The sequence below is a fragment of the Bombina bombina genome, chromosome 9 (assembly GCF_027579735.1).
Source record: "Bombina bombina isolate aBomBom1 chromosome 9, aBomBom1.pri, whole genome shotgun sequence".
Taxonomy (NCBI): domain Eukaryota; kingdom Metazoa; phylum Chordata; class Amphibia; order Anura; family Bombinatoridae; genus Bombina; species Bombina bombina.
In genome coordinates this window covers 105,024,673-105,051,907 of record NC_069507.1, presented here as the reverse complement: position 1 = coordinate 105,051,907, position 27,235 = coordinate 105,024,673, and the positions used below count along the sequence as shown (strand labels likewise).

The following is a 27,235-nucleotide window of genomic DNA, read 5'->3' as shown; positions in this document are numbered from 1 at the left end:
AGTTGAACAAGGTTATACAATGTCTCAATAAACAGAAATTGTATCAGAATTGAGCTGATTCATTAATATACACTATAAGAGTGCTCATGTAAGTTAGCTCTTGATGTTTTGGAGTGAATAGCCTACACCTTAATCTTTCAGCAGGCAACTGTTAATACAGAAACTGAGTCACTTTAGAAAAGAGACTGTGTATAATTTTTGACGCCAAACGTCATAGAAATAAGTTCCATCATGCTATATATTTAGAATTAAAGTAAGTGGTGTATATAATCTCAGCTGGAAATAAGCAGAAATAAATAGAATTTTATACCCACTATTTAATTTACACTTAACTTCGCATACAAAGATATATCATTTTGGAGATTTAACAACACGCTATATACTTAACTCTTATATTTGAATTGGTAACTTCGTACAGAAAAAGTTTGGTGTATCACATCTCTAAGATGCAAGTATACAGCAGTTCCCACTCCAGCCTACATTTAACACTCAAGTATTAGGAGCAACAATCTTAACTTATATATATTTGTTGACATCAATAAAATCGGTGCTTAAGTGTGATTTTAAATTCATTCCTATTTTAAACGCAACCCAATAAAAGTTATATTTTAATTTGTAATCTGTTTTCTCCCCTTTCACTTATTCCTTAGGGAATAAATTGTGTCACCCAGTTAGATTCAATTTACCTTTGACCTAGGTGTGCTATAAGTGTATACTTTCTCTCTTTCTTTGTTACAATCCTTTCTGATATTACTGGAGGAAAAGGTCATGCCCTTCCTCAGGATAGGTCTAATAAATTAAGGACCAAACAAACTAATTTTCGTGCCTTTCGAAACTTTAAGACGAGCGCGGCATCAACTCCCTCTAATGCAAAACAAGAGGGAAATTTTGCCCAGTCCAAGCCAGTCTGGAGACCTAACCAGGCCTGGAACAAAGGTAAGCAGGCCAAGAAGCCTGCTGCTGCCTCTAAGACAGCATGAAAGATCAGCCCCCGATCCAGTAACGGATCTAGTAGGGGGCAGACTTTCTCTCTTCGTCCAGGCTTGGGCAAGAGATGTCCAGGATCCCTGGGCATTGGAAATTGTGCCCCAGGGATATCTTCTGGACTTCAAAGCTTCTTCCCCAAAAGGAAGATTTCACCTCTCACAATTATCTGCAGACCAGATAAAGAGAGAGGCATTCTTACATTGTGTTCAAGACCTCCTAGTTATGGGAGTGATCCACCCAGTTCCAAAGGAGGAACAGGGGCAAGGCTTCTATTCAAATCTCTTTGTGGTTCCCAAGAAAGAGGGAACCTTCAGACCAATCTTAGATCTCAAGATCCTAAACAAATTTCTCAGGGTCCCATCTTTCAAGATGGAGACTATTCGAACCATCCTACCTATGATCCAGGAGGGTCAATACATGACTACCGTGGACTTAAAGGATGCTTATCTTCACATTCCGATACACAAAGATCATCATCGGTTTCTCAGGTTCGCCTTCCTAGACAGGCATTACCAGTTTGTGGCTCTTCCCTTTGGGTTAGCTACGGCACCAAGAATCTTTACGAAGGTTCTGGGGTCAGTTCTGTCGGTCCTAAGGCCGCAGGGCATAGCAGTAGCCCCTTACTTAGACAACATTCTGATACAGGCGTCAAATTTCCAAATTGCCAAGTCCCATATGGACATTGTTCTGGCATTCCTGAGGTCTCATGGGTGGAAAGTGAACGAAAAGAAGAGTTCTCTATCCCCTCTCACAAGAGTTTCCTTCCTGGGAACTCTAATAGATTCTGTAGAAATGAGGATTTACCTGACAGAGGACAGGTTGTCAAAACTTCTAAATTCCTGCCGTGTTCTTTATTATACTTCTCGCCCTTCGGTGGCTCAGTGTATGGAAGTAATCGGCTTAATGGTAGCGGCAATGGACATAGTTCCGTTTGCCCGCCTACATCTCAGACCGCTGCAACTCTGCATGCTCAGTCAGTGGAATGGGGATTATACAGATTTGTCCCCTCTACTAAATCTGGATCAAGAGACCAGGGATTCTCTTCTGTGGTGGCTATCTCGGGTCCATCTGTCCAAAGGTATGACCTTCCGCAGGCCAGATTGGACAATAGTAACAACAGATGCCAGCCTTCTGGGCTGGGGTGCAGTCTGGAACTCTCTGAAGGCTCAGGGGTCGTGGACTCAGGAGGAGGCACTCCTTCCAATAAACATTCTGGAACTAAGAGCGATATTCAATGCTCTTCAGGCTTGGCCTCAGCTAGCGGCAGTGAGGTTCATCAGATTTCAGTCGGACAACATCACGACTGTAGCTTACATCAACCATCAAGGGGGAACAAGGAGTTCCCTAGCGATGTTGGAGGTTTCAAAGATAATTCAATGGGCAGAGATTCACTCTTGCCATCTATCAGCTATCCATATCCCAGGAGTAGAGAACTGGGAGGCAAATTTTCTAAGTCGACAGACTTTTCATCCGGGGGAGTGGGAGCTCCATCCGGAGGTGTTTGCACAGTTGATTCAACGTTGGGGCAAACCAAAACTGGATCTCATGGCGTCTCGCCAGAACGCCAAGCTTCCTTGTTACGGATCCAGGTCCAGGGATCCCAAGGCAGCGCTGATAGATGCTCTAGCAGCGCCTTGGTCCTTCAACCTGGCTTATGTGTTTCCACCGTTTCCTCTGCTCCCTCGTCTGATTGCCAAGATCAAGCAGGAGAGAGCATCAGTAATTTTGATAGCACCTGCGTGGCCACGCAGGACTTGGTATGCAGATCTGGTGGACATGTCATCCTTTCCACCATGGACTCGGCCTCTGAGGCAGGACCTTCTACTTCAGGGTCCTTTCAACCACCCAAATCTAATTTCTCTGCGGCTGACTGCTTGGAGATTGAACGCTTGATTTTATCAAAGCGTGGTTTCTCTGAGTCGGTCATTGATACCTTAATACAGGCGCGAAAGCCTGTCACCAGGAAAATCTATAATAAGATATGGTGTAAATATCTTCATTGGTGTGAATCCAAGGGTTACTCATGGAGTAAGGTCAGGATTCCTAGGATATTATCTTTTCTCCAAGAAGGATTGGAGAAGGGTTTGTCAGCTAGTTCCTTAAAAGGACAGATTTCTGCTCTGTCTATTCTTTTTCACAAACGTCTGGCTGAGGTTCCAGACGTGCAGGCGTTTTGTCAGGCTTTAGTCAGAATCAAGCCTGTGTTTAAACCTGTTGCTCCGCCTTGGAGTTTAAATTTAGTTCTTAAGGTTCTTCAAGGGGTTCTGTTTGAACCTTTGCATTCCATAGATATTAAGCTAAAACAACAAAAACACAAGCGTATCCGAGATTCACTGTATCTTTCTTTATTATTTTAAAAGTAAAGCCATAAAAATATACACTTACAAGATAAGTGCAAATTATGTGCACATAAAGTTTAAAGTTGCTCTGCGATCCCAACCCAAGCCTCAGTCTCTGGTCTTTGTAATGGGAGTTGTATGTCCGCTCTCTTATCTTTATTCCTCCAGCTTAGTAATTCAGCAAATCCGGTATTGTTTCACCGGTGAGGCACAATTGTCCTGTCAGTAAGTATGGCTTGTTCAACTTTTTCTCCCGAACGCGTTTCATTCACTCTCGGGTGAACTTTCTCAACGGGCTTTGCATGTTGAACAGCTGTTGTTGTGAGCTTTAAATTTACCGGGTTTAGCTCTCATTGGTTGGTGTCATATTACTCACAGATACAATGTATCCGAGTTAGCTGTGGTGGGTCTGACATTACTTCAGTATAAGTGCTCTGCAGATGTTAAACTGTAACTAATCCTAAAACATTTATATTAGTAAGATGAATCATTTGTAAGAAGCTGTTCATAAGTCTCGCTCTTTGTTATATAACATCAAATCAATTCCACATTAAAAACTATTATTACCTACAATCAACTTTTTCTATGAAATGCTTAAAATCCCTTTACAGAATGATAAAATTATAGATCAATTCATAACATTCAAAAAATAATAATTTAACGAACACATTTAAAAAGGTGCAATTTGATTAATATTAATTAAACTTCATTATGATATTAGAAGTCACTAAAAGACAAAACATCCTATACAATAAGATACGGTTAAATAAACTTATAATTAAATTATGCTAAATTTATTTATGTTTCCTTTTATTTAAAATATTAAAAATATTAAAAAATACTAGTAATTACTATAGATTAACACTATACTGCTCTTTACCTATTTTGTGGGACAGACATATATTACACTATACCATAAATGCTTGAAGATCAATTTCTATGTTTAATCCTCTAGGGCTTAGACTTCCTAATTGGTGAATCCACTTGGTTTCAGCTTTTCTAAGTTTTAATAGGCGATTGCCCTGATTATCACTAGTAACATGTTCCAACACTTTAAATGTAATTCCTACACTACTACACTGATGTTTTAATTTACAATGATGGGAAACACTATGGCCTTCCAAACCATTTTTTATATTGTTCAAATGTTCATAGACTCTCCTTTTTATTTTACGTTTAGTACGCCCTATATAAATTAATCCACAAATACACGTCATTTGGTATACTACAGATGTTGAATGACATGTGGTTCTATCTTTGATTTTAAATTCATTAGTTCTGTCCCAGTTCCAAGTACTCTCTGATGTTTCATCTATAATAGGGCATAAACAACAGTCTATTTTCCTACACTTATATGTTCCTGGTTTAAGTGCTAACCAATTAGACAGGGTTCCCTTATTTTTAGGTCTGGTAACTTTCAGTTTGGATGGAGCAATTAGACTCTTAATGTCCCTATTTTTCCTATACACTACATCAGGCCGCTCTTCTAATTCTCCTGCTAATATTGGATCAGCTAATAAAATTTTCCAATGTTTATTTAAAATTGATCTAACACCCTGTACTCCTTCACTATATGTTGTTATAAAAGTAGTATTATTTTTCCTCTTTCTTACATTTGATACTTTATTTCCTTTATCTACTAGCAGTTTACTTCTATCATATTCTAACCCTCTTTGTTTAGCTTCCTCTATTCTTGATTTTTCATAGCCTTTTTGTAAAAATGTATTGCCTATTATCTCTGCTTCATGCATATAATTACTGATGTCTGTACAGTTCCTCCGTATGCGCCTAAATTGCCCACTTGGGATATTTTCCTTCCAAAGGGGTAAATGACCACTTGTAGCATGTAGAAAACCATTTTTATCAGTGGCTTTCCTAAAGTTCCTCACTGATATCTTATTAGAACCATCTATATACAAAACCAGATCTAAAAATTCTATTTCAATAGATGAAATTTTACTAGTAAACTCAAGATTATATTTGTTGTTGTTAATATATTTAATGAACTCTTCTGCTTCTTCCCTTGACCCCTTCCAGATCATAATAATATCATCTATAAATCTATAGTATTTGTATATATTAGAATTGAACCTATGTTTCCCCCAAATCATAGAATTTTCAAAATGCCCCATGTATATATTAGCGTAAGATGGGGCCATATTGGTCCCCATCGCTGTCCCTTGGATTTGATTGTAATATTTTCCTTCGAACAAAAAATAATTGTGGGTTAATATATAAGAAATACTGTCACCTATGAATTTCACATGTATATCAGGGATATTCCACGTTATACTAGTTTCTTTAAATGCTTCTATGCCTAATTTGTGGGGGATTTTTGTGTATAACGAGGATACATCACACGATATCCACAAGAAGTCATCTTGCCAACCTATACCTTCAAAAATATTTATAGTGTGAGTTGTATCTTTAAGGTACGATCTCACCTTTTTGGCCATTGGTTGAAGATACCAATCTACATAAATGGATAAATTACTACTTAGTGAGCCAATACCCGACACAATAGGTCTTCCCGGGGGGTTGGTACTATTTTTGTGGACTTTTGGGATATGGTAAAATGTAGGTATATTAGGACTTACTTTATATATAAACTTAAATTCCTCATCATCAATAATATTATTATCCTTTGCTTTCATCAATAATGAATATAATTCACTTTTATATTGCTCAGTGGGATTTCTATCTAAAATAGCATATACTTGTCTATCCCCTAATAATACTTGTGCTTCTTTAAGGTAGTCACTTTTATTTTGTATGACAGTTCCACCTCCTTTATCTGATTGGCGAATTACTATTGTACTGTCATTTGTTAAGTTCTTAAGTGCTTGTCTTTCGCTCATATTGAGATTGTCATTATATTTATTGACAAAGTTCCCTTTGTTTTTCTCAAAATATAATTTTAAATCTTCAGTAACTAGTTTGTTATAGGTATATATATATTCTCCCTGTGTTTGATGTGGGTAAAAGGTAGAACGAGATTTCAAACCACTATGTCTCACCTCTTGTTCTTCTTCATATACACTACAATTAAGTATTTCATCTAGATTTATATCTACATGATTACTTAATGAATCCAAGGATGCTTGTCTGCAACTTTCCTGTTCTAAATTTTTGAGACAATTTATAGTTTTTATATCCTCTAAATTAAAATTAGTTACACTACTTTGCTGTACAGTATTATTATATTCTTTAATGTAATATCTTTTAAGGGTTAATTTTCTAATTAATTTTTGCAGGTCAATATATGTATCAAATTTATTAGGGGCTTTCTTGGGGGCAAATTTTAAGCCCTTACTCAATAGGCTAATTTCTTCATCTTTCAGGACTCTATCTGAGAGGTTAAAAATATCTTTCTTTGCATTCTCTAATTCCATCTTCTTTGTTTGTTTCTGCTGAAGTCTGACACCTCCTCTACGTCCCCTCTTTGTTCCCACCCTCTTTTGGCTACTCTCTGGTTCTGATTTTGTTGCCCCCATTGTCTCTGTTCTAGTGGTCTCCAGTACGTGTTCTGTTGATATGGTGGTGGCCTCTGTTGATTGTTTCTTTCGTATAAAAAATGATTCTCATTATGTTGTGTATTATACAATATTCTAGGATTCCCATTATATTGAGGATTATGTGTTGGTCTAAAGTTCTCAATAGGTGGGTGATTTGTACTCTCTTTTGGTTTGGCACCCTCCCTATTCCATGTTGGAGATATTGATTTGCTATGATCTACACTCTCACTAAGAGGACCAAATCTATTACTTATGAGTAATGGTGTATTTTGCTTCATAGGTTTAAAAGCCACATTTCCCTCACTTGTAGATTGCTGCGAATCTCTGGTGGTAGGTAGATGTATTTTAGTATAATTACCATTCTGATAAGCATTTTGGTTTAGATGGGTCTTCCTATTCTTTTTATTGTAAGTATGTACTTTATCTGTGGCGTAATCCTCTTTATCTCTTTTTAATTTTTCAGCTTTATGTTCCATTAATTCTTTTTCTAATTCCATATTTCTTTTTACTATATTATTGAATTGTCTGTCCCACTTTTCCTCATTTCTAAACACTTGTATTTTTTGTAATGTATTTGAAATATCAGTTTTTGACTTTTCTAATTTATATTCTCTATATTTTATTAAAATTTTGATAAGTGTAACTGAGCATGTATGCAGAGCACTCTCCCACTCAGTAGAGAATTCTACATCTTCTAATTCAAAGGCCGGATATTTATGCATCCGTAATCCTCTAGGGATAATATCATGTTTAATATAATTATCCAGTAGGATTAAATCTTGCCAGTCTTTTGTATCGGCTGTTATTAATTTCTCAAACATTTTCAATAGATGTGTAGGATCTTCGTTAATTATATTATTTACTTCTAACAAGTTTATATTCCTATTACGGTTGATGTTATATTCTTTAATTTCATTATCCACATTTATACTGGTTTGGGCGGTGACCTCTGTATCAGGCATAAGTGCTGCTACTACAAACAACCTATATAGTACAACCTCTACCTACTTACCAAAAAATGTGGCAGCGCAAAAATTAAACTGATATAGGATACACTCTACCTATTAGATACCACAATTTAAAATTCTAAAATCTTATAATCCAAAGAATAATAATAAAAAAAATCCTTTATAAACAATTCTAAACTTACAAATGGTAAAGTGCTAGTGCTATTCTTCCATAAATGATTTAGTTAAAATGTATATTTCCTTATCTTCCTGAGTAATATAATAAACTAAAAAAATCTATTGCGCATGTAAAAAATCTATTACACATCTAAAAATCTATTACACATAAAACACTGTTTCATGTAATATTCAAAATATAAGTTCAAAGTATAAATACCGCAGTTCAACCTCTTGAACTTAAGCAGGTCCCAAAAAGGGTTAAAATCCAAATGGAGTAAGTATGGCTTAAATGTTCTTTCACAATAGGTTTCCAGCTGATATCTGTGATCTTTCCGTTGCTGCTTGTCTCAGGATCCTACTTGTGTGCAGATCCTCCTTTCACACGAACTAAAACAACAAAAACACAAGCGCATCCGAGATTCACTGTATCTTTCTTTATTATTATTAGACCAACACATAATCCTCAATATAATGGGAATCCTAGAATATCGTATAATACACAACATAATGAGAATCATTTTTTATACGAAAGAAACAATCAACAGAGGCCACCACCATATCAACAGAACACGTACTGGAGACCACTAGAACAGAGACAATGGGGGCAACAAAATCAGAACCAGAGAGTAGCCAAAAGAGGGTGGGAACAAAGAGGGGACGTAGAGGAGGTGTCAGACTTCAGCAGAAACAAACAAAGAAGATGGAATTAGAGAATGCAAAGAAAGATATTTTTAACCTCTCAGATAGAGTCCTGAAAGATGAAGAAATTAGCCTATTGAGTAAGGGCTTAAAATTTGCCCCCAAGAAAGCCCCTAATAAATTTGATACATATATTGACCTGCAAAAATTCATTAGAAAATTAACCCTTAAAAGATATTACATTAAAGAATATAATAATACTGTACAGCAAAGTAGTGTAACTAATTTTAATTTAGAGGATATAAAAACTATAAATTGTCTCAAAAATTTAGAACAGGAAAGTTGCAGACAAGCATCCTTGGATTCATTAAGTAATCATGTAGATATAAATCTAGATGAAATACTTAATTGTAGTGTATATGAAGAAGAACAAGAGGTGAGACATAGTGGTTTGAAATCTCGTTCTACCTTTTACCCACATCAAACACAGCGAGAATATATATATACCTATAACAAACTAGTTACTGAAGATTTAAAATTATATTTTGAGAAAAACAAAGGGAAATTTGTCAATAAATATAATGACAATCTCAATATGAGCGAAAGACAAGCACTTAAGAACTTAACAAATGACAGTACAATAGTAATTCGCCAATCAGATAAAGGAGGTGGAACTGTCATACAAAATAAAAGTGACTACCTTAAAGAAGCACAAGTATTATTAGGGGATAGACAAGTATATGCTATTTTAGATAGAAATCCCACTGAGCAATATAAAAGTGAATTATATTCATTATTGATAAAAGCAAAGGATAATAATATTATTGATGATGAGGAATTTAAGTTTATATATAAAGTAAGTCCTAATATACCTACATTTTACCATATCCCAAAAGTCCACAAAAATAGTACCAACCCCCCGGGAAGACCTATTGTGTCGGGTATTGGCTCACTAAGTAGTAATTTATCCATTTATGTAGATTGGTATCTTCAACCAATGGCCAAAAAGGTGAGATCGTACCTTAAAGATACAACTCACACTATAAATATTTTTGAAGGTATAGGTTGGCAAGATGACTTCTTGTGGATATCGTGTGATGTATCCTCGTTATACACAAAAATCCCCCACAAATTAGGCATAGAAGCATTTAAAGAAACTAGTATAACGTGGAATATCCCTGATATACATGTGAAATTCATAGGTGACAGTATTTCTTATATATTAACCCACAATTATTTTTTGTTCGAAGGAAAATATTACAATCAAATCCAAGGGACAGCGATGGGGACCAATATGGCCCCATCTTACGCTAATATATACATGGGGCATTTTGAAAATTCTATGATTTGGGGGAAACATAGGTTCAATTCTAATATATACAAATACTATAGATTTATAGATGATATTATTATGATCTGGAAGGGGTCAAGGGAAGAAGCAGAAGAGTTCATTAAATATATTAACAACAACAAATATAATCTTGAGTTTACTAGTAAAATTTCATCTATTGAAATAGAATTTTTAGATCTGGTTTTGTATATAGATGGTTCTAATAAGATATCAGTGAGGAACTTTAGGAAAGCCACTGATAAAAATGGTTTTCTACATTCTACAAGTGGTCATTTACCCCTTTGGAAGGAAAATATCCCAAGTGGGCAATTTAGGCGCATACGGAGGAACTGTACAGACATCAGTAATTATATGCATGAAGCAGAGATAATGGGCAATACATTTTTACAAAAAGGCTATGAAAAATCAAGAATAGAGGAAGCTAAACAAAGAGGGTTAGAATATGATAGAAGTAAACTGCTAGTAGATAAAGGAAATAAAGTATCAAATGTAAGAAAGAGGAAAAATAATACTACTTTTATAACAACATATAGTGAAGGAGTACAGGGTGTTAGATCAATTTTAAATAAACATTGGAAAATTTTATTAGCTGATCCAATATTAGCAGGAGAATTAGATGAGAGGCCTGATGTAGTGTATAGGAAAAATAGGGACATTAAGAGTCTAATTGCTCCATCCAAACTGAAAGTTACCAGACCTAAAAATGAGGGAACCCTGTCTAATTGGTTAGCACTTAAACCAGGAACATATAAGTGTAGGAAAATAGACTGTTGTTTATGCCCTATTATAGATGAAACATCAGAGAGTACTTGGAACTGGGACAGAACTAATGAATTTAAAATCAAAGATAGAACCACATGTCATTCAACATCTGTAGTATACCAAATGACGTGTATTTGTGGATTAATTTATATAGGGCGTACTAAACGTAAAATAAAAAGGAGAGTCTATGAACATTTGAACAATATAAAAAATGGTTTGGAAGGCCATAGTGTTTCCCATCATTGTAAATTAAAACATCAGTGTAGTAGTGTAGGAATTACATTTAAAGTGTTGGAACATGTTACTAGTGATAATCAGGGCAATCGCCTATTAAAACTTAGAAAAGCTGAAACCAAGTGGATTCACCAATTAGGAAGTCTAAGCCCTAGAGGATTAAACATAGAAATTGATCTTCAAGCATTTATGGTATAGTATAATACATGTCTGTCCCACAAAATAGGTAAAGAGCAGTATAGTGTTAATCTATAGTAATTACTAGTATTTTTTAATATTTTTAATATTTTAAATAAAAGGAAACATAAATAAATTTAGCATAATTTAATTATAAGTTTATTTAACCGTATCTTATTGTATAGGATGTTTTGTCTTTTAGTGACTTCTAATATCATAATGAAGTTTAATTAATATTAATCAAATTGCACCTTTTTAAATGTGTTCGTTAAATTATTATTTTTTGAATGTTATGAATTGATCTATAATTTTATCATTCTGTAAAGGGATTTTAAGCATTTCATAGAAAAAGTTGATTGTAGGTAATAATAGTTTTTAATGTGGAATTGATTTGATGTTATATAACAAAGAGCGAGACTTATGAACAGCTTCTTACAAATGATTCATCTTACTAATATAAATGTTTTAGGATAAGTTACAGTTTAACATCTGCAGAGCACTTATACTGAAGTAATGTCAGACCCACCACAGCTAACTCTGATACATTGTACTTGTGAGTAATATGACACCAACCAATGAGAGCTAAACCCGGTAAATTTAAAGCTCACAACAATAGTTGTTCAACATGCAAAGCCCGTTGAGAAAGTTCACCCGAGAGTGAATGAAACGCGTTCGGGAGAAAAAGTTGAACAAGCCATACTTACTGACAGGACAATTGTGCCTCACCGGTGAAACAATACCGGATTTGCTGAATTACTAAACTGGAGGAATAAAGATAAGAGAGCGGACATACAACTCCCATTACAAAGACCAGAGACTGAGGCTTGGGTTGGGATCGCAGAGCAACTTTAAACTTTATGTGCACATAATTTGCACTTATCTTGTAAGTGTATATTTTTATGGCTTTACTTTTAAAATAATAAAGAAAGATACAGTGAATCTCGGATGCGCTTGTGTTTTTGTTGTTTTAGTTCGTGTGAAAGGAGGATCTGGACACAAGTAGGATCCTGAGACAAGCAGCAACGGAAAGATCACAGATATCAGCTGGAAACCTATTGTGAAAGAACATTTAAGCCATACTTACTCCATTTGGATTTTAACCCTTTTTGGGACCTGCTTAAGTTCAAGAGGTTGAACTGCGGTATTTATACTTTGAACTTATATTTTGAATATTACATGAAACAGTGTTTTATGTGTAATAGAATTTTATATTTGTAATAGATTTTTTACATGCGCAATAGATTTTTTTAGTTTATTATATTACTCAGGAAGATAAGGAAATATACATTTTAACTAAATCATTTATGGAAGAATAGCACTAGCACTTTACCATTTGTAAGTTTAGAATTGTTTATAAAGGATTTTTTTTATTATTATTCTTTGGATTATAAGATTTTAGAATTTTAAATTGTGGTATCTAATAGGTAGAGTGTATCCTATATCAGTTTAATTTTTGCGCTGCCACATTTTTTGGTAAGTAGATAGATATTAAGCTCTTATCCTGGAAGGTTCTGTTTTTAGTAGCTATCTCCTCGGCTCGAAGAGTTTCGGAGTTATCTGCTTTACAATGTGATTCCCCGCATCTCATTTTTCATGCAGATAAGGTAGTGTTACGTACCAAACCTGTTTTTTTACCTAAGGTGTTATCTAATAAAAATATAAATCAGGAGATTGTTGTACCGTCACTGTGTCCTAATCCTTCTTCAAAGAAGGAACGTCTTTTACACAATCTTGATGTAGTTCATGCTTTAAAGTTTTATTTACAAGCTACTAAAGATTTTCATCAAACATCTGCATTGTTTGTTGTCTACTCTGGACAGAGGAGAGGCCAAAAGGCTTCGGCAACCTCTCTTTCTTTTTGGCTAAGGAGTATAATACGCTTAGCTTATGAGACTGCTGGCCAGCAGCCTCCTGAAAGGATTACAACTCATTCTACTAGAGCGGTAGCTTCCACATGGGCTTTTAAAAATGAGGCTTCTGTTGAACAGATTTGTAAGGCGGCGACTTGGTCTTCGCTTCATACTTTTTCAAAGTTGTATAAATTTGATACTTTTGCTTCTTCGGAGGCTATTTTTGGGAGAAAGGTCTTGCAGGCAGTGGTGCCTTCCGTTTAAGCGCCTGCCTTGTCCCTCCCTTCATCCGTGTCCTATAGCTTTGGTATTGGTATCCCACAAGTAATGGATGATCTGTGGACTGGATACACCTTACAATAGAAAACATAATTTATGCTTACCTGATAAATTTATTTCTCTTGTGGTGTATCCAGTCCACGGCCCCCCTGTCATTTTAAGGCATGTGTTTTTTATTTTTAAACTACAGTCACCACTGCACTCTATGGTTTCTCCTTTCTCTTGCTTGTCTTTGGTCGAATGACTGGTAGTGGCAGTTAGGGGAGGAACTATATAGACGGCTCTGCTGTGGGTGATCCTCTTGCAGCTTCCTGTTGGGAAGGAGAATATCCCACAAGTAATGGATGATCCGTGGACTGGATACACCACAAGAGAAATACATTTATCAGGTAAGCATAAATTATGTTTTTTTCTCTTTCTCTGTCTGCTCTTATCTGTACAATCTGTGTTTTACAGATACTTCCTCTTTTTTTCTGACCACAACGCTCAGAGCTAAAGACTTATGTCTAACCACAACGTTCATTTAAAGACACATGACCCATATTTTGTATGCATTATCTTCTGTAACCACAAACGTTCATTTCCTTTCACCTTCCTCCAACACACATTGTCTTATGCCATGTACCAAATAAGGCTCTAAAGCCATAAGGTGATTTGTTTAGCCAATAGTATGTTGTTACGTATGGGATGCCTACGTGTACCCAGGGCTATATAAACAAGTGTTATGACCCATAATAAATGAACATTTGCTAATGACAACCTGCCTGGTGTGTTATTTCTGTAATTGTTCCCGGAATTCCGAAGATCCTTGTTTTTCCAAGACTCAGCATTACAAACTTGTTTTCCCTGGGAAGAATCCTCGTTGTGCCCAACAATCTGGTGTCAGGAAGTGGAGTGTGGCTCAGAGCTCCCAAGGGGGTGAGTAATTTTGTCTATAAATTGTGACTTAATTTTTACCCTGTTGGGGGCCTTTTAAAGCCCATCTACTTATATAGGGGATTAGTCTTGTGGTAGACCCTGGGGTGGGTAAATTGTCTATGGGAGACCTCCGGAGTTAAAGTTAAGGTATAATTTGGCCCCCTGAAGTCTTGGCTAAACCAGTATCTTACAGCTTGCTATTTGTGTTATATGTCTTTCTTGTCTCATTGTTGCTATTCTATTATAAGTACATATAGACGCAGCTGCAAGATGCCCCACGTACCGTATTACACGGCGGTGATAGCCAGTGGCAGCTGTGTCTGATGTTCACTATCGCTTACTATTGTAACTGCTGTGTTATTTGTGCTGTATATACTGTACTCTTGCTACTCTATTATAAGGACATAGAGACACACTAGGTAAAACCTGTGTCCTATGTTCCCTATCGCATACCATTTCCTGTGCTATATGTATTGTATGTTTTATTGCTGCTACTCTATTATAAGGACATAAGGACTTATAAGCAAGACGCCCCATTCACTGTGTGGATGATAGCCAGTGGCATTTAAGTCCTGTGTCTACTATCGCATGAGCTGGTGGAGACAACGTGTAACTTTAAGGTGTCACATTCGTCCTATCTATCAGTTTTGTTGAATGCAGTTAACCCTGTATGGTACAGCTGTTGTTAGTGATTGCCAGTGACATAGTTGCAACTTGTCTCCAGTAGACACTAAATCCTTTTGACTGTGTGTGCGACAAATAATATTACTTGCCCAGGGATCATGGGGACCAGTCAAGGTAAACAACAAGTCCCGGGAGAAACATGTAAAGAATATGTGGCCAGGCAGGAAGATATAGGGTGGGTAATGGTAGACCCTTTCGTTGATAACATTGCTGGTTGGACAGAGTCATTAGACCCACATAATGCATTTCCAAGGGATGGGGATAATTGTAAATTCCATAAAGACATGATAAAGGGTTTATGTTTAGGGGATGAGAAAGCATTTCCATGGTATACAGGGGATCCCAATTGGGATATGCGGTACATGAGTACATCAGCCCGATATTGGTTAAAATATTGTGATGGATATAAAATCGCCAGTGATAAAAAACATAAATTAGGTAAATCTAGACCCCAAATTTACCACCCACCCCCTAGTAACCCCTTACAACACACTGCAAAGACTATACCCACCGCCCACACCCGTTAGCCCCGCCACCACCATACACGGGATTATATCCCAGTATTACTAAACATAAGGATGATGATATAGTTGTGGCTTATACTACAACTAGACCACGTCCCCTTAATCAAAACCCACAAGGGGCAGAGGCACCTGATGATGTAAATGTCCAGGAACCTCCTAAAAATGACCCAGAGCCTGAACCCCAAGTATTAGTCCATGGGGTCAACACACCTGAGTCTCCGGACATATCTGTCCGCGATAGACCATCCCGACAATGACAACCTATACAAAGGTTCACTAACGCAAACTGGGGAGACCCCTGCTTTAGTCCCGGTATCAGTACTTCAAGTACTATGCCATATTTAATTGCTGGGGACCAAATGATTATTAAACCCCTTACGGCAGGTGAATTAAGTGATATTACTAAAGACTGTCCCGACCCTTTAAGACAGCCTGCTGCCTGTATCCTTCACCTTAAGCGATATCTACAGGGAGCCATGTATACCCAGACTGACATTAGAATGATAGTTGATAAGTTGTACAATTATCATGAACATGATGAATGGCTTTGGTCTAATGTTCCTACGATTGACCAAAATGACGCCAGTACTTCAGTTACCTCATATGGTCTAGCAAACCCCGATACTAGGGCTACCATGTGGCTTGAACTAGAACGTGAAATACTACATTGCAGTAAGACCCGATAATCCATGAGTGCAGTATTAGCATGTAAACAGAAGCCTGGTGAGGCCATTTTAGACTTTGTTAAAAGATTCTTTAAATGTTGGGCAGAGGAAGGAGGCTTATCCTCCGGAGCTGACATGGCTGTATTAAAGAATCAGACTATGTTAGGATGTATGACAGCCTCTGACAGCCTTTTGGTAAAACAACTTATACCTGACTGGCCCACAATGACCCCAAAACAATTATTAACATCTATTGAATCCTGTCATGCTGCGGGATGTTTTGATAAGGGCGCTAAGGGTGCATATGTCCAGTTTAATGACAATACACTTCCACCACAACGTAACAGACAAAGAGGGGCCAGAAGTAATCAGGACAGACGTAACATTTGTTTTAATTGCGGGGAAACAGGACATTGGAAAAATGAATGTCCCCACCCGCCCCGTAAGGGCTGGGATAACTCCCACCCCAGAGACAATAACCGACCACATTCCCCCCCCAGACGTGACAATCGACCTCCACAACACAGAATACAATGGCCATAGCGAGGTCTGGAGGGAGGCACCCTACACTTACCCAAGGTTACATCGCAATATTATCGTGAGCCCTATGTTACCCTTAACATAGACGGCACCGAATTATGGTTCCTCGTGGATATGGGAGCAACTTGCTCCACTATCACGGGTGAATCATACGATGGACCCTTGCGAGAGTCTAGTCCCTCTGTGGGAATCACTGGTGTGCCCATTCCTACCTTCCGCACCCCACTCCTCACAGTTCAAATACCCGACTCTCCCGACACCCTGTCCCACTCGTTCCACGTCATCCATGGTTGCCCCTTAAATCTCCTGGGTCGAGATTTGATGTGTAAACTGGGAATAATGATGACTATCTCCCGGAACGGTGGTATGACTGTTGACTTTGACCTCAGTGAGTCGGGCAAATTTCCCCGGGACCCACTGTCGTCAGAGACGGCTCAGCTGGTCAATGAACTTCACAGATTCATCGACTATAGCCTACCCTTAACCACAAATGTTGACACTATCTTTGACTGCGTTCCCCCTACCCTATGGTCCACCGGACCTTATGATACGGGGACTATCGACTGCACCCCATACAGGGCATCTTTGCGTGAAGACTGCTCCCCAGTTTTCATCAAACAATACCCTATTAGTGATGACAAACTAGACGGCATAGACCCCATGATTAAAACATTTCTAGAGAAAGGTATTCTCAAGTATACTGTCTCTCCTTACAACACCCCCATTAACCCTGCCTAAGCCGGCCGGTGGTTACCGTTTTATTCAAGACCTAAGGGCTGTGAATAAACTAATCATCCCTCTCCCTCCCCTAGTCCCAGACGTGACCGCACTGCTCACGGCCATTCCACACAATGCAGAATTTTTTTCTACCATTGATTTGGCTAATGCTTTCTTCTCTATACCCGTTGACGCGGACACACAACAGTTGTTCGCCTTCGTGTATAAAGGGGTTCAGATAACGTGGTCAAAGTTGCCCCAAGGCTTCACCGATAGCCCCGCCACATTCGGCCTAGTCCTCAATACCATGCTCAAGAGCTGGACCAGCCCCTGTGGTTCCGTCCTTTTGCAATATGTTGATGACCTGTTATTGTGAAGCACTTCATACGAGGCAGGGGAACAGGACCTAGTGGACCTTTTGTTGTTCCTCGCCCGAGAAGGGCTCAAGGTGTCTAAGCAGAAACTGCAAATCTGCCAGCCACAAGTTGAGTACTTAGGCTTTGTCCTGTCCAAAGGCAAATGAGAACTCAGTGCCAAAAGAATAAAAGCCCTCTCAAGCCTGCCCAAGCCTGCCACTCCCAAAGAAATGCTGACCTTTCTTGGGATGATAAACTATTGTCGACAGTGGATACCAGACTGCTCCCACTATGACTCAATCCTCCGCACCGTTTGCCACAGTGACTCTGCACCCACAATTCACTGGACAGAGACTCTGACCCATGCATACAATGAACTTGCCAGGTCCATCACCACATCCCCTGCCCTCGGCCTCCCTGACTACACAAAACCTTTTCATTTGTACGCAAGGGAAAATTGTAAAACCATGGCGGCCATCTGCGCCCAAGAGCATGGTAGTAATTCTTTCCGTCCCGTAGCCTTTCTATCTAAAAAACTCCCCATCCCTGTGCAGGGTATGCCTTCATGCCTGCGATGCCTTGCAGCATGTGCCATGGCCGTTGAGATGTGCGAACCTATCACGTTGGGACACCCCCTCATCCTCCATACCTCCCATCAGGTTCTGCACCTCCTTAACAATCTCCAGACACAACACATGACTGCCCAAAGACTTAGTGGTTACAAGATACTGCTTACCAACACCACTGAACTCACCATTAAGTACTGTGCAACTAACTCAGGCCCTGCGTCTATCCTTAAGGCCCTGTTATCCTCTGATGCACCACAATCTGACCTCCCTCTTCATGACTGTATTGCACTCATCCACTCTAGCACAACCCCCCGTCCTTACCTCCGGGACACCCTTTTTTCAGGGGTCCCTGATGTTTTTGTTGAAGGGTCATGTAGCCGCCCAGACAACCACACGTACCTTGCAGGATATGCAGCGGTCGACTCCCCGACATTATCCTTGAGTCCGGTCCTGTCATGCATAATTCCGCTCAAGCAGCTGAATTAATAGCTCTCACTCGGGCCTGTGAACTTTTTGCTGATGCCTCCGTAACTATCTATACCGACTCCAGATATGCCTTTAGGGTGGTACATGATTTCGGCATGATTTAGAAACAAAGAGGTTTCAAGTCCGCCAACGGTAAGGGTATTAGTCACACCACTCTCATCACAGAGCTCTTACAAGCCATCCTACTCCCAAAAGAAATAGCTGTCATACACTGCCGCGCGCACACTAACCTTAACAATCCTGTCGCTAGAGGTAATGCACTAGCTGACACAGTAGCAAAACAAGCAGCCAGGGTATCCCCAATGCAAGACCATGTTTACCGTGTCCTCGTCGCACCATCCCTGGTTGACGATGTGCTCACTTCCTCCCTCCAGCAATTTGCCAGCACCTCCGATATCAAATATTGGGTCTCCCAGAAACTCGAATTAAACCCCCAAGGGTTTTATTCGAAAGAGGGGAAAGGTGGGACGATCATTGGTATTCCTGAAACCAGTGCACCCATTTTTATTTCCCAAGCCCACGGTGTCAGTCACCTGAGCATCCACAACACTCTAGCGTTAATCAAACTTTACTTCTGCATACAAAACCTACAGTTACATGTACAATCTTACATTGACCGTTGCATCACCTGTCTCCAAACCAAACACAACAACAAACCCGCAAAACATGACCACCTAACACCACCAGCTGCACCCTTTACCTACCTACAGATAGACTTCACACACATCCCTAAGACAGGATCCAAACAGTTCTACTTATTGGTCATAGTTGACCAATTTTCTCGCTGGCCTGAGGCCTTCCCTACTACTAGGGAAGACGCAAAAACAGTAGTGAAACACCTTTGCACTGACGTCATTCCCCGATTTGGCTGCCCCCTGCAGATTAACTCAGACAATGGCCCTGCCTTTGTTAGCAAGGTATTGCAGGAATTGGTATCTCACCTACAGATAAAATGGAAGTTTCACATACCATACCACCCCCAGAGCTCAGGGGTGGTAGAAAGAATGAACCGGACCATTAAGGAAAAACTCCTTAAGGCCACGGGAGGGAATTGGGTCAAATGGCAGGATCATTTACCTGCAGTATTAGCTGAGGTACGGATGTCCCCAAGCAAATCCACTCAGCTGTCCCCTTTTGAAATTTTAATGTGTTGACCGTTCCCCACCCCCTGGGCCAGGACCCCACACATAGTCACTGGTGATTTAGACTTAATTAGAGAACGATATGTACATGAACTAATCTCTGTTTTGAATGGCAACTATGGTGATGTGGCTTCTCGTTTTCCTCTTCCCTCACAGGAACCAACCCACAGCTTCAAGGTCGGAGACACAGTGTGCATCAGACAGCTGAATAAAGCAAAGAAAGGAGGATTCCCATACGGCCCACCCACCGAAGTCGTGGCCATCACCCGTACTGCCGTCCTCACAGCCCAAGAGCCCATCTGGATCCATGCATCTAGGGTAAAGCTCTGTCCAAAGAGGGGGGAAGCTGGCTGTGTAGTCCCTTCTGAAACATCTATACCGCCCATCCAGGACGATCCAGGACAACAGTTGTGCCTAAAAGAGGGGTGAAGTGTTCATAAAATCCCTTCTGTAACACCTATATCATCCTCAGCTGCCAGTCCAGAGAGGGGTGAAGTTGGTTGCATAGTCCCTTCTGTAACATCTATATCCACAGCACCATGATCACCATTCAGGGTTCTCCCTGCCTGGTGTACCTCTTCCTCTTCTCCTCGGTGCTCTTGGTTGCAGTGCCAGCATGGATAATAGCCTATTATGAGACGCTGGACGAACAGCATATTATTGCCCCTGCTTGTAACTACCACAGCCCCCCCCTGACTCACCCCCGGAACAAAACACAACCAAGCATGAACCATCCCATGGCCTTCGCAGGTTCAGAAGAACCCCGACACAGGACAAGGACTTTCCACAAGTGGCCACTACAAACTTAACAACCCCGCCAGCACCGCCCGTTCCAGCTCTCCATAGGACCCGGAGATCATCCCCTATTAAGATGACCACGTACCTTACCACGACAACCTCACAAGTGGCCATTACACAAACCACAACACAACCCTTCCGTACAACTTTTTGGTATAATTCCTCCAATACTAATGTCGCCACATTCACATTTGACTTTTGCGACATTATTGATTCATGCCCCCCTGTGTCGTGGCAATGTCACCTATACGAACACATTCCAACCAGGTCTATCTATATTTGTTTGGAGGATGGCTATTGGGCAAAGGACTGTAAACATTGGGGATCGGTGGGATGGAATACGGGCCCAGGCCCTAGGTGGGGATACAAGCCCAAAAGTGCATTAGACAGGAAGGATAAAAATGGCAAATCCCTAATTGATAGGATGACTCTCTTTAAGTCTGGGTCCTGCCTTAGTTCCGGCCACTCCGGCTTTAGTATGAGACTAACCTTGACCATTAAAAACCCCAGTCCAAACGATAGTGGCTCTTATATTCTCTCCGTATGGGTAAGTGGTGGCGTAGGCCCCCCCAAGGGTAGATTTCATATCAAAGATATGGTTAATTCCTCTGAATGGGGCAAAATTGCCTCTGCACTTAACGTCAAAACCCCAACTAAATCCCAGTCCCAATTACAAACTACGGTTACTATGGTTGATCCCTCACCAAGGGATACTATGGCTACCGAAACAGGTTATTCAGATATTAATTTATGGTTAGAATGGATGGCCTTCTCAGCCAAGCAATATAATAAATCCAACTGTTATGTCTGTGGTAAGGCCCGCCCCCACTTAGGTACTGTCCTCCTTAACATCCCCAGTAGCGCTGAGTCCTGTTTTCTCAGCCTTCATACTAATACCTTTGTCAATCAGTCAGCCTGTACCACCTGGAAAGAGGAATACCCCACCCTTACTAAAACCCCACACCCTGGTGAGGGCATTACTATATATTCTGGTAACTACACTTGCTATAGGGGCAAAGGTGAGGGTAGATTCCTAGGTAACTTCACATCTAATTACTGCTCTAAGTATAGTAATCTCACCACCCAAAATCACACTCAGTCCTTAGGTGACATATATTGGCTTTGCGGGGATATGAAAATCCATGCTAGGTTAGAGGGACAGTGGTCTGGGGAATGTGCTCTAGCAAAAGTTATTACGCCTCTCCATATTTTAGGTGGAAATAACACATACACACACACTCACACCACCTCCTCTCACCGTACACGGCGAGAGGCTATCCCAGGTAGTTTTGACCCCCATGTATACATAGACGCCATAGGGGTCCCAAGGGGGGTCCCAGATGAATTTAAGGCCCGTGACCAGGTCAAAGTTGGCTTTGAATCCATCTTTCCCATCATAACCGCCAATAAAAATGTTGACTGGATCAATTACATATTCTATAACCAGCAACGTTTTGTTAATTACACCAGAGATGCCCTTAAGGGTATTGCTGAACAACTTGGCCCAACCTCTTACATGACATTCCAAAACCGCATGGCTCTAGACATGCTCTTAGCAGAGAAAGGGGGGGTTTGTAAAGTCATTGACGCCCAAACTGGTGGGCCCTGCTGTACGTTTATCCCTGATAACACAGGACCCACAGGATAGGTCATGCTTGCTATTAAAAAATTAGAAGAATTATCCATTGAATTAAAGAAAAACTCTGGCATTGATAATCCCTGGGATAAATTCTTTACTGGTTTAGGTCTCTTAGATTGGTTAAAAAAATATTGGTACCATTATTGTTTTTATTGCTCTCTTTATCCTTTTCTGTTATTGTGGTTTTAAAATACTTGTTTCATGCATTGCTAAATGTGCTGCAATGCCTGCTGCTTCTAATCCCCATTGTCAACAATACCTGTATGTTCACCCTTCCACACATGCCTCTGCCCCATACCTCCATGTCCCACTCCATCCCAGATGTCAGTGCCAAGGTAGTCATTGTTATGACTAAAGAGGGGAATTGTCAGGTAATATTACCTATTCGTTCACTCCACATTACCTATAATGTTATGTACTTATAATGCTTTCATTCTGCACAACTCGTAATTTTGCTAACATTATTTTTTCTCTTTCTCTGTCTGCTCTTATCTGTACAATCTGTGTTTTACAGATACTTCCTCTTTTTTCTGACCACAACGCTCAGAGCTAAAGACTTATGTCTGACCACAACGTTCATTTAAAGACACATGACCCATATTTTGTATGCATTATCTTCTGTAACCACAAATGTTCATTTCCTTTCACCTTCCTCCAACACACATTGTCTTATGCCATGTACCAAATAAGGCTCTAAGGCCATAAGGTGATTTGTTTAGCCAATAGTATGTTGTTACGTATGGGATGCCTACGTGTACCCAGGGCTATATAAACAAGTGTTATGAACCATAATAAATGAACATTTGCCAATGACAACCTGCCTGGTGTGTTATTTCTGTAATTGTTCCCAGAATTCCGAAGATCCTTGTTTTTCCAAGACTCAGCATTACAAACTTGTTTTCCCTGGGAAGAATCCTCGTTGTGCCCAACACTGAGTCATTAAAAATGGAGCTGCAATTTACAGAAGTGTTCAACAGCCAGGGCTGGATTTCCCTTTAGGCACAGTAGGCATGTGCCTACAGGCACACTGCAGCGAGGGGCGCCTGTCTATATAAATTTACAATGCAGCAGCATCCATTTTTAAAAAAAAAAAAAAAACTGTAAAGAAGTTTATTTAAATCCCACATGCAAAACATGGTTATAGTTTCCACGCGGGCTTCTGTACTGGTAGAAGAGCATGAGGGGGCAGAGCAAGGTGGCCATGCAGCATGCAGAAGTTGTTTCTCTGCAGACTCCTGTACAAATGAGAAGAGAGTGGAAGTTTTAGGTCTGGTAAGTGCAATTAAGTTAAAACGTAGTCAGTGGTAGAAAGGTAATGTGTTCTCCACAGGGTCAAATTCCTGAGAGGAACGGCACTGCCTCACTAATGCAGACTCACATTTTCCTCACAGACCTCTGCATCCTCTGCATATTCTTACAGTATTCTAGCAGCTGGGGTGTGAGCAGGCAGTAGGTGAGGATCTCTGAAAATCAGACACTGAAAGACGTGTATTTAGGAGGAATTACTTTGCAGTAGGTCCTTATTAGAGTGGTTACTGTAATGTAGTATTGGAACTGCGACCCTGGGATTTTATTGTCAGGGGAAGTTAAAGGTCTTGAGATTTGCACAGCGGATCATGCTGGGTTATCCATTGTGTTTTGTAAGGAATGCATGAACACTTTCATCAAAAGATTCATGTTAGATCACACTTATCCGTCAGGCTGGGGTCTAGTCTGTGTTTCTAGTTTACTTTCTAAGAACAGTGCAAATAAAACATTTCTAAGAGAAGCAGAATGGTATATAGAAGGATGAATGATATATAGAGTTACTTACTAGATAGATGATAAATTTAATTATTATTATATAATATTTATAATTATATGTATTTATAATTTAGTTGAGTGAGTGTAGATTCCCACAAGTTAGATCATCAATCATCAATCACACAGTGGTGCAGTGCACAACCATTTTTTAAAATTTTTTATTTATATTTTTTCTCTAATAATAAGTGCTGTTAATTTTACATGTAATACATTACCATTATCCTCACTTATTATACCAGTTTGCAGTCCAGTAGTACTGTACCATAATCCATAACACAAATATTTTTTTAAAAATTAATCAAAAATGATCTATTGATCTCTATTCTATTTTGTGTAATTTATGTTCCCAAAAAAGTAATTTTTGTTTAATAAAATTTTAATTTTGTCATTATTTATGAATGGATGCTGTTGCAGTGCAATTGCAATGCAATTAATTTTTTTGGTTACATTTTTTTATGAAAAAAATTTGTAATGAGAATCATTTTTTAATGTAAGCTGCAATGCAAGACAAGTCAGTTTGTTTTCTTTATCATTAGCTAGGCTAATGATGCAACATTAAAAAATCATTAATGCGGACTTCTGGTGGGAGGGTGTTTGTGGCGGCAGTAGTGGAGAAGATCTCCGGCCGAGAAGCAACATTGAGGCTCACTGAAGTATAGAGAAGTGGAAGCAGAAACCGCACGGCCGTCATCTTTAAGGCCCGCTACACAGACCCAGCTCCGGATCCTCAACATAACTGCAAGTCGTTGCGAATAAGCCTATCCTGAAGGACCAGAAAACTTCAGGTCAGAAAGTTGGTGAGAAGATAGGAGAACTTGCTAAAGCTACCTGGGAGCCATTTCCACAGCCAGGCCCGTACACCCACGTGGCAGGTGCCTCATAGCAAGTATCAATAATAGCAGGCTGTTCAGCCACGCGTTAGAGACATTTCTGCCTAGTCAATCCATTTGTTCTGGGGTCGATTTTGGATGTATAAGTGGACTTTTGGTGTGGAGGCATAGTTACATCATGGGCTATTGTTGGTAAAGGAAGAATTTGCTACATGAAAACCTGACCCAAGGTGCTATGTTACGTTACACAGAAAAGCTATAGGCTGTTGAAAGGGGAAGGCAAGTAGAAGAGGAGAGCTATATATGGAGAATAGCTGTGGAGGTTATAAGTGAAAGGTACACCGCTGTCCAGATAAGAGTTGTGACGGAGGTAGAGAGACACTTGATAACGCTACCCATACTGTGTCTGCTCAGTGTCACCCTGCATGCAGCAATACTACACCAGCTTTCACAAATCTACTAGCACCATGGCAGCAAAGTTCAAAGCTGACAAGAAGCAAAAGCAGCATGTTGAGGTACACCAGGCACCAGCAGCTCCAGAACTCTAAGAGGGGACCTCAGTCAATATGGACACTCACCCAATAGTCTCACAGCTGTCATCATTATTCCTCCCTAAAATTTAACAGCTTCAAACGGGAGTGGATTCCCTTAATACATAATTCAGGCAATTTTTACAGAGGCTACAGCATGCGGAACACCGCATATCTGAACATGAGGACCGTCATAGGGATTTGGCCTCCAGGGTTACCAATATGCAGAAACAAAATTAAATGCTTTAAGCTCACCTGGACGACCTGGAAAACAGGTCGAGGAGGAATAACCTCAGGGTTGTGGGCCTCCCCGAATCAGTTTTAAGTAAATCTCTCTTGCAATTTGCGGAAAAAACACTACCGGAGCTCTTACATTTCGGCAGTATGGAGGTGCCATGTGAGGCAGAGAGAGCTCATTGGGTTGGGCAAGCAAGAACTGCAGACAACAGCCAGACGTCCCCGAGACATGTGCTTATCAAATACCTTAATTTCAAGGACAAAATTAAGCTGCTCAGAGCCTACAGGCAACATGGCCCACCAGTTATTGAGGGAAAGAAGATACTTCTGTTTCAGGACTATTCTTTTGAAGTATCTAAGAGACGTAAAGAATTCTCTCCGTATTGTCAACAATTATTGAAAAAAGGACGTTCTGTAGCACTCTTGTATCCAGCTAGATTGAGGCTACAAACACCCCAGGGACCCAAGTTCTTTGACAACCCTACTCTTCTACAAAAATTCCTTGAGAAGGAAGACAAGGACAGGGTCCAAGCACAAGAGGGCCATGAGCCAGATACTTGAACTGATTCTGTGCCCCCAGATATGGGCAATGGGACTTTAAGTATAAAGACTGTTCCTAGAAGAGAGCCGGATGTCATTGTATTAATGAGATGTCTGCCTTCCTTGTTTGTTTATATGTGTGTTATTGTTGAGTTTGTCTCTTCTACTGTATTTCCCTTTTTTGATTGTTCGGGCCCCTACTAAGTATCGCTAGTAGATACCTGCAGTTCAGGAGAAACAGGTATGGATAGTTAAATTAAGTAGGTGGGATAATGTTATACCTTTATATTAGGGCTTAAAGAAAGGCAGAATTGAGAAAGTTTTCTAGTCACCAAGGGGTACTTCTCACTTGTTGGGGGGGGGGATGTTGATGTTTAGAAACATTAACTAGAAGCTTGGCTTAGGCCTCTTCACAAATGCTGAATCTGTTGATGTTTATTGTGCTTATTATTTTTTGATTTTTGTTCTTTTTTTTTTTCTGTTACTTGTCCTCATATGACTTGGGAGAGCTGGCGGCACCACATCTACCCCTCACCTTTGCTACAAGAACCGTGCTGAGGAGAAATACAGCAGAACATAATAGTAGAATCATCAATAGTAAGATGTATTTTCACACACTCATACACCTCACTACACACTGGCTCACACCAGATTGTAGAATGGGGCCTGACCCTTTCTCTCATGAACACTCATGACATGGCTAATCCACTGAACAATGTGACTTGGAATGTTGGGGAGGGTCACCTCCCCGATAAAGCGCAAGGGCATCCTCAAAAATGTGCAAAATACACATGTAGCTATCCTAGTTGAAACACATTTGAGTGTGGAGGAGCATCAAAAACTCGAACAAGGGTGGGTTCAGGAGGTGATAGCGTCCTCATTTGGGAAAAAGAGAGCGAGAGGAGTTGCAATACTCTTTAGGAAAGACTTGGACTATAAGGTACATTATTCAGAGGTGGACACTGATGTTAGATATGTCATTCTGGACTTGGAAATT

At 39.8% G+C, this 27,235-nt stretch overlaps 1 protein-coding gene across 1 annotated transcript; it reads left to right on the top strand.

Annotated features, from left to right (window-relative positions):
* The first annotated feature begins 14,035 nt into the window (after positions 1–14,035).
* On the top strand, positions 14,036–23,114 carry LOC128640006 (uncharacterized). Its single transcript, XM_053692301.1, has 2 exons — positions 14,036–14,178; positions 20,018–23,114. The coding sequence occupies exon 2, from the start codon at positions 20,733–20,735 to the stop codon at positions 22,305–22,307; it is 1,575 nt and encodes a 524-aa protein (XP_053548276.1). The 5' UTR covers positions 14,036–14,178; positions 20,018–20,732; the 3' UTR covers positions 22,308–23,114.
* The last annotated feature ends 4,121 nt before the right edge of the window (positions 23,115–27,235 follow it).

Excerpts from the sequence above, each read along its gene's own strand:
- LOC128640006 (XM_053692301.1), top strand. The coding sequence starts at position 20,733 with ATGACCACGTACCTTACCACGACAACCTCACAAGTGGCCATTACACAA.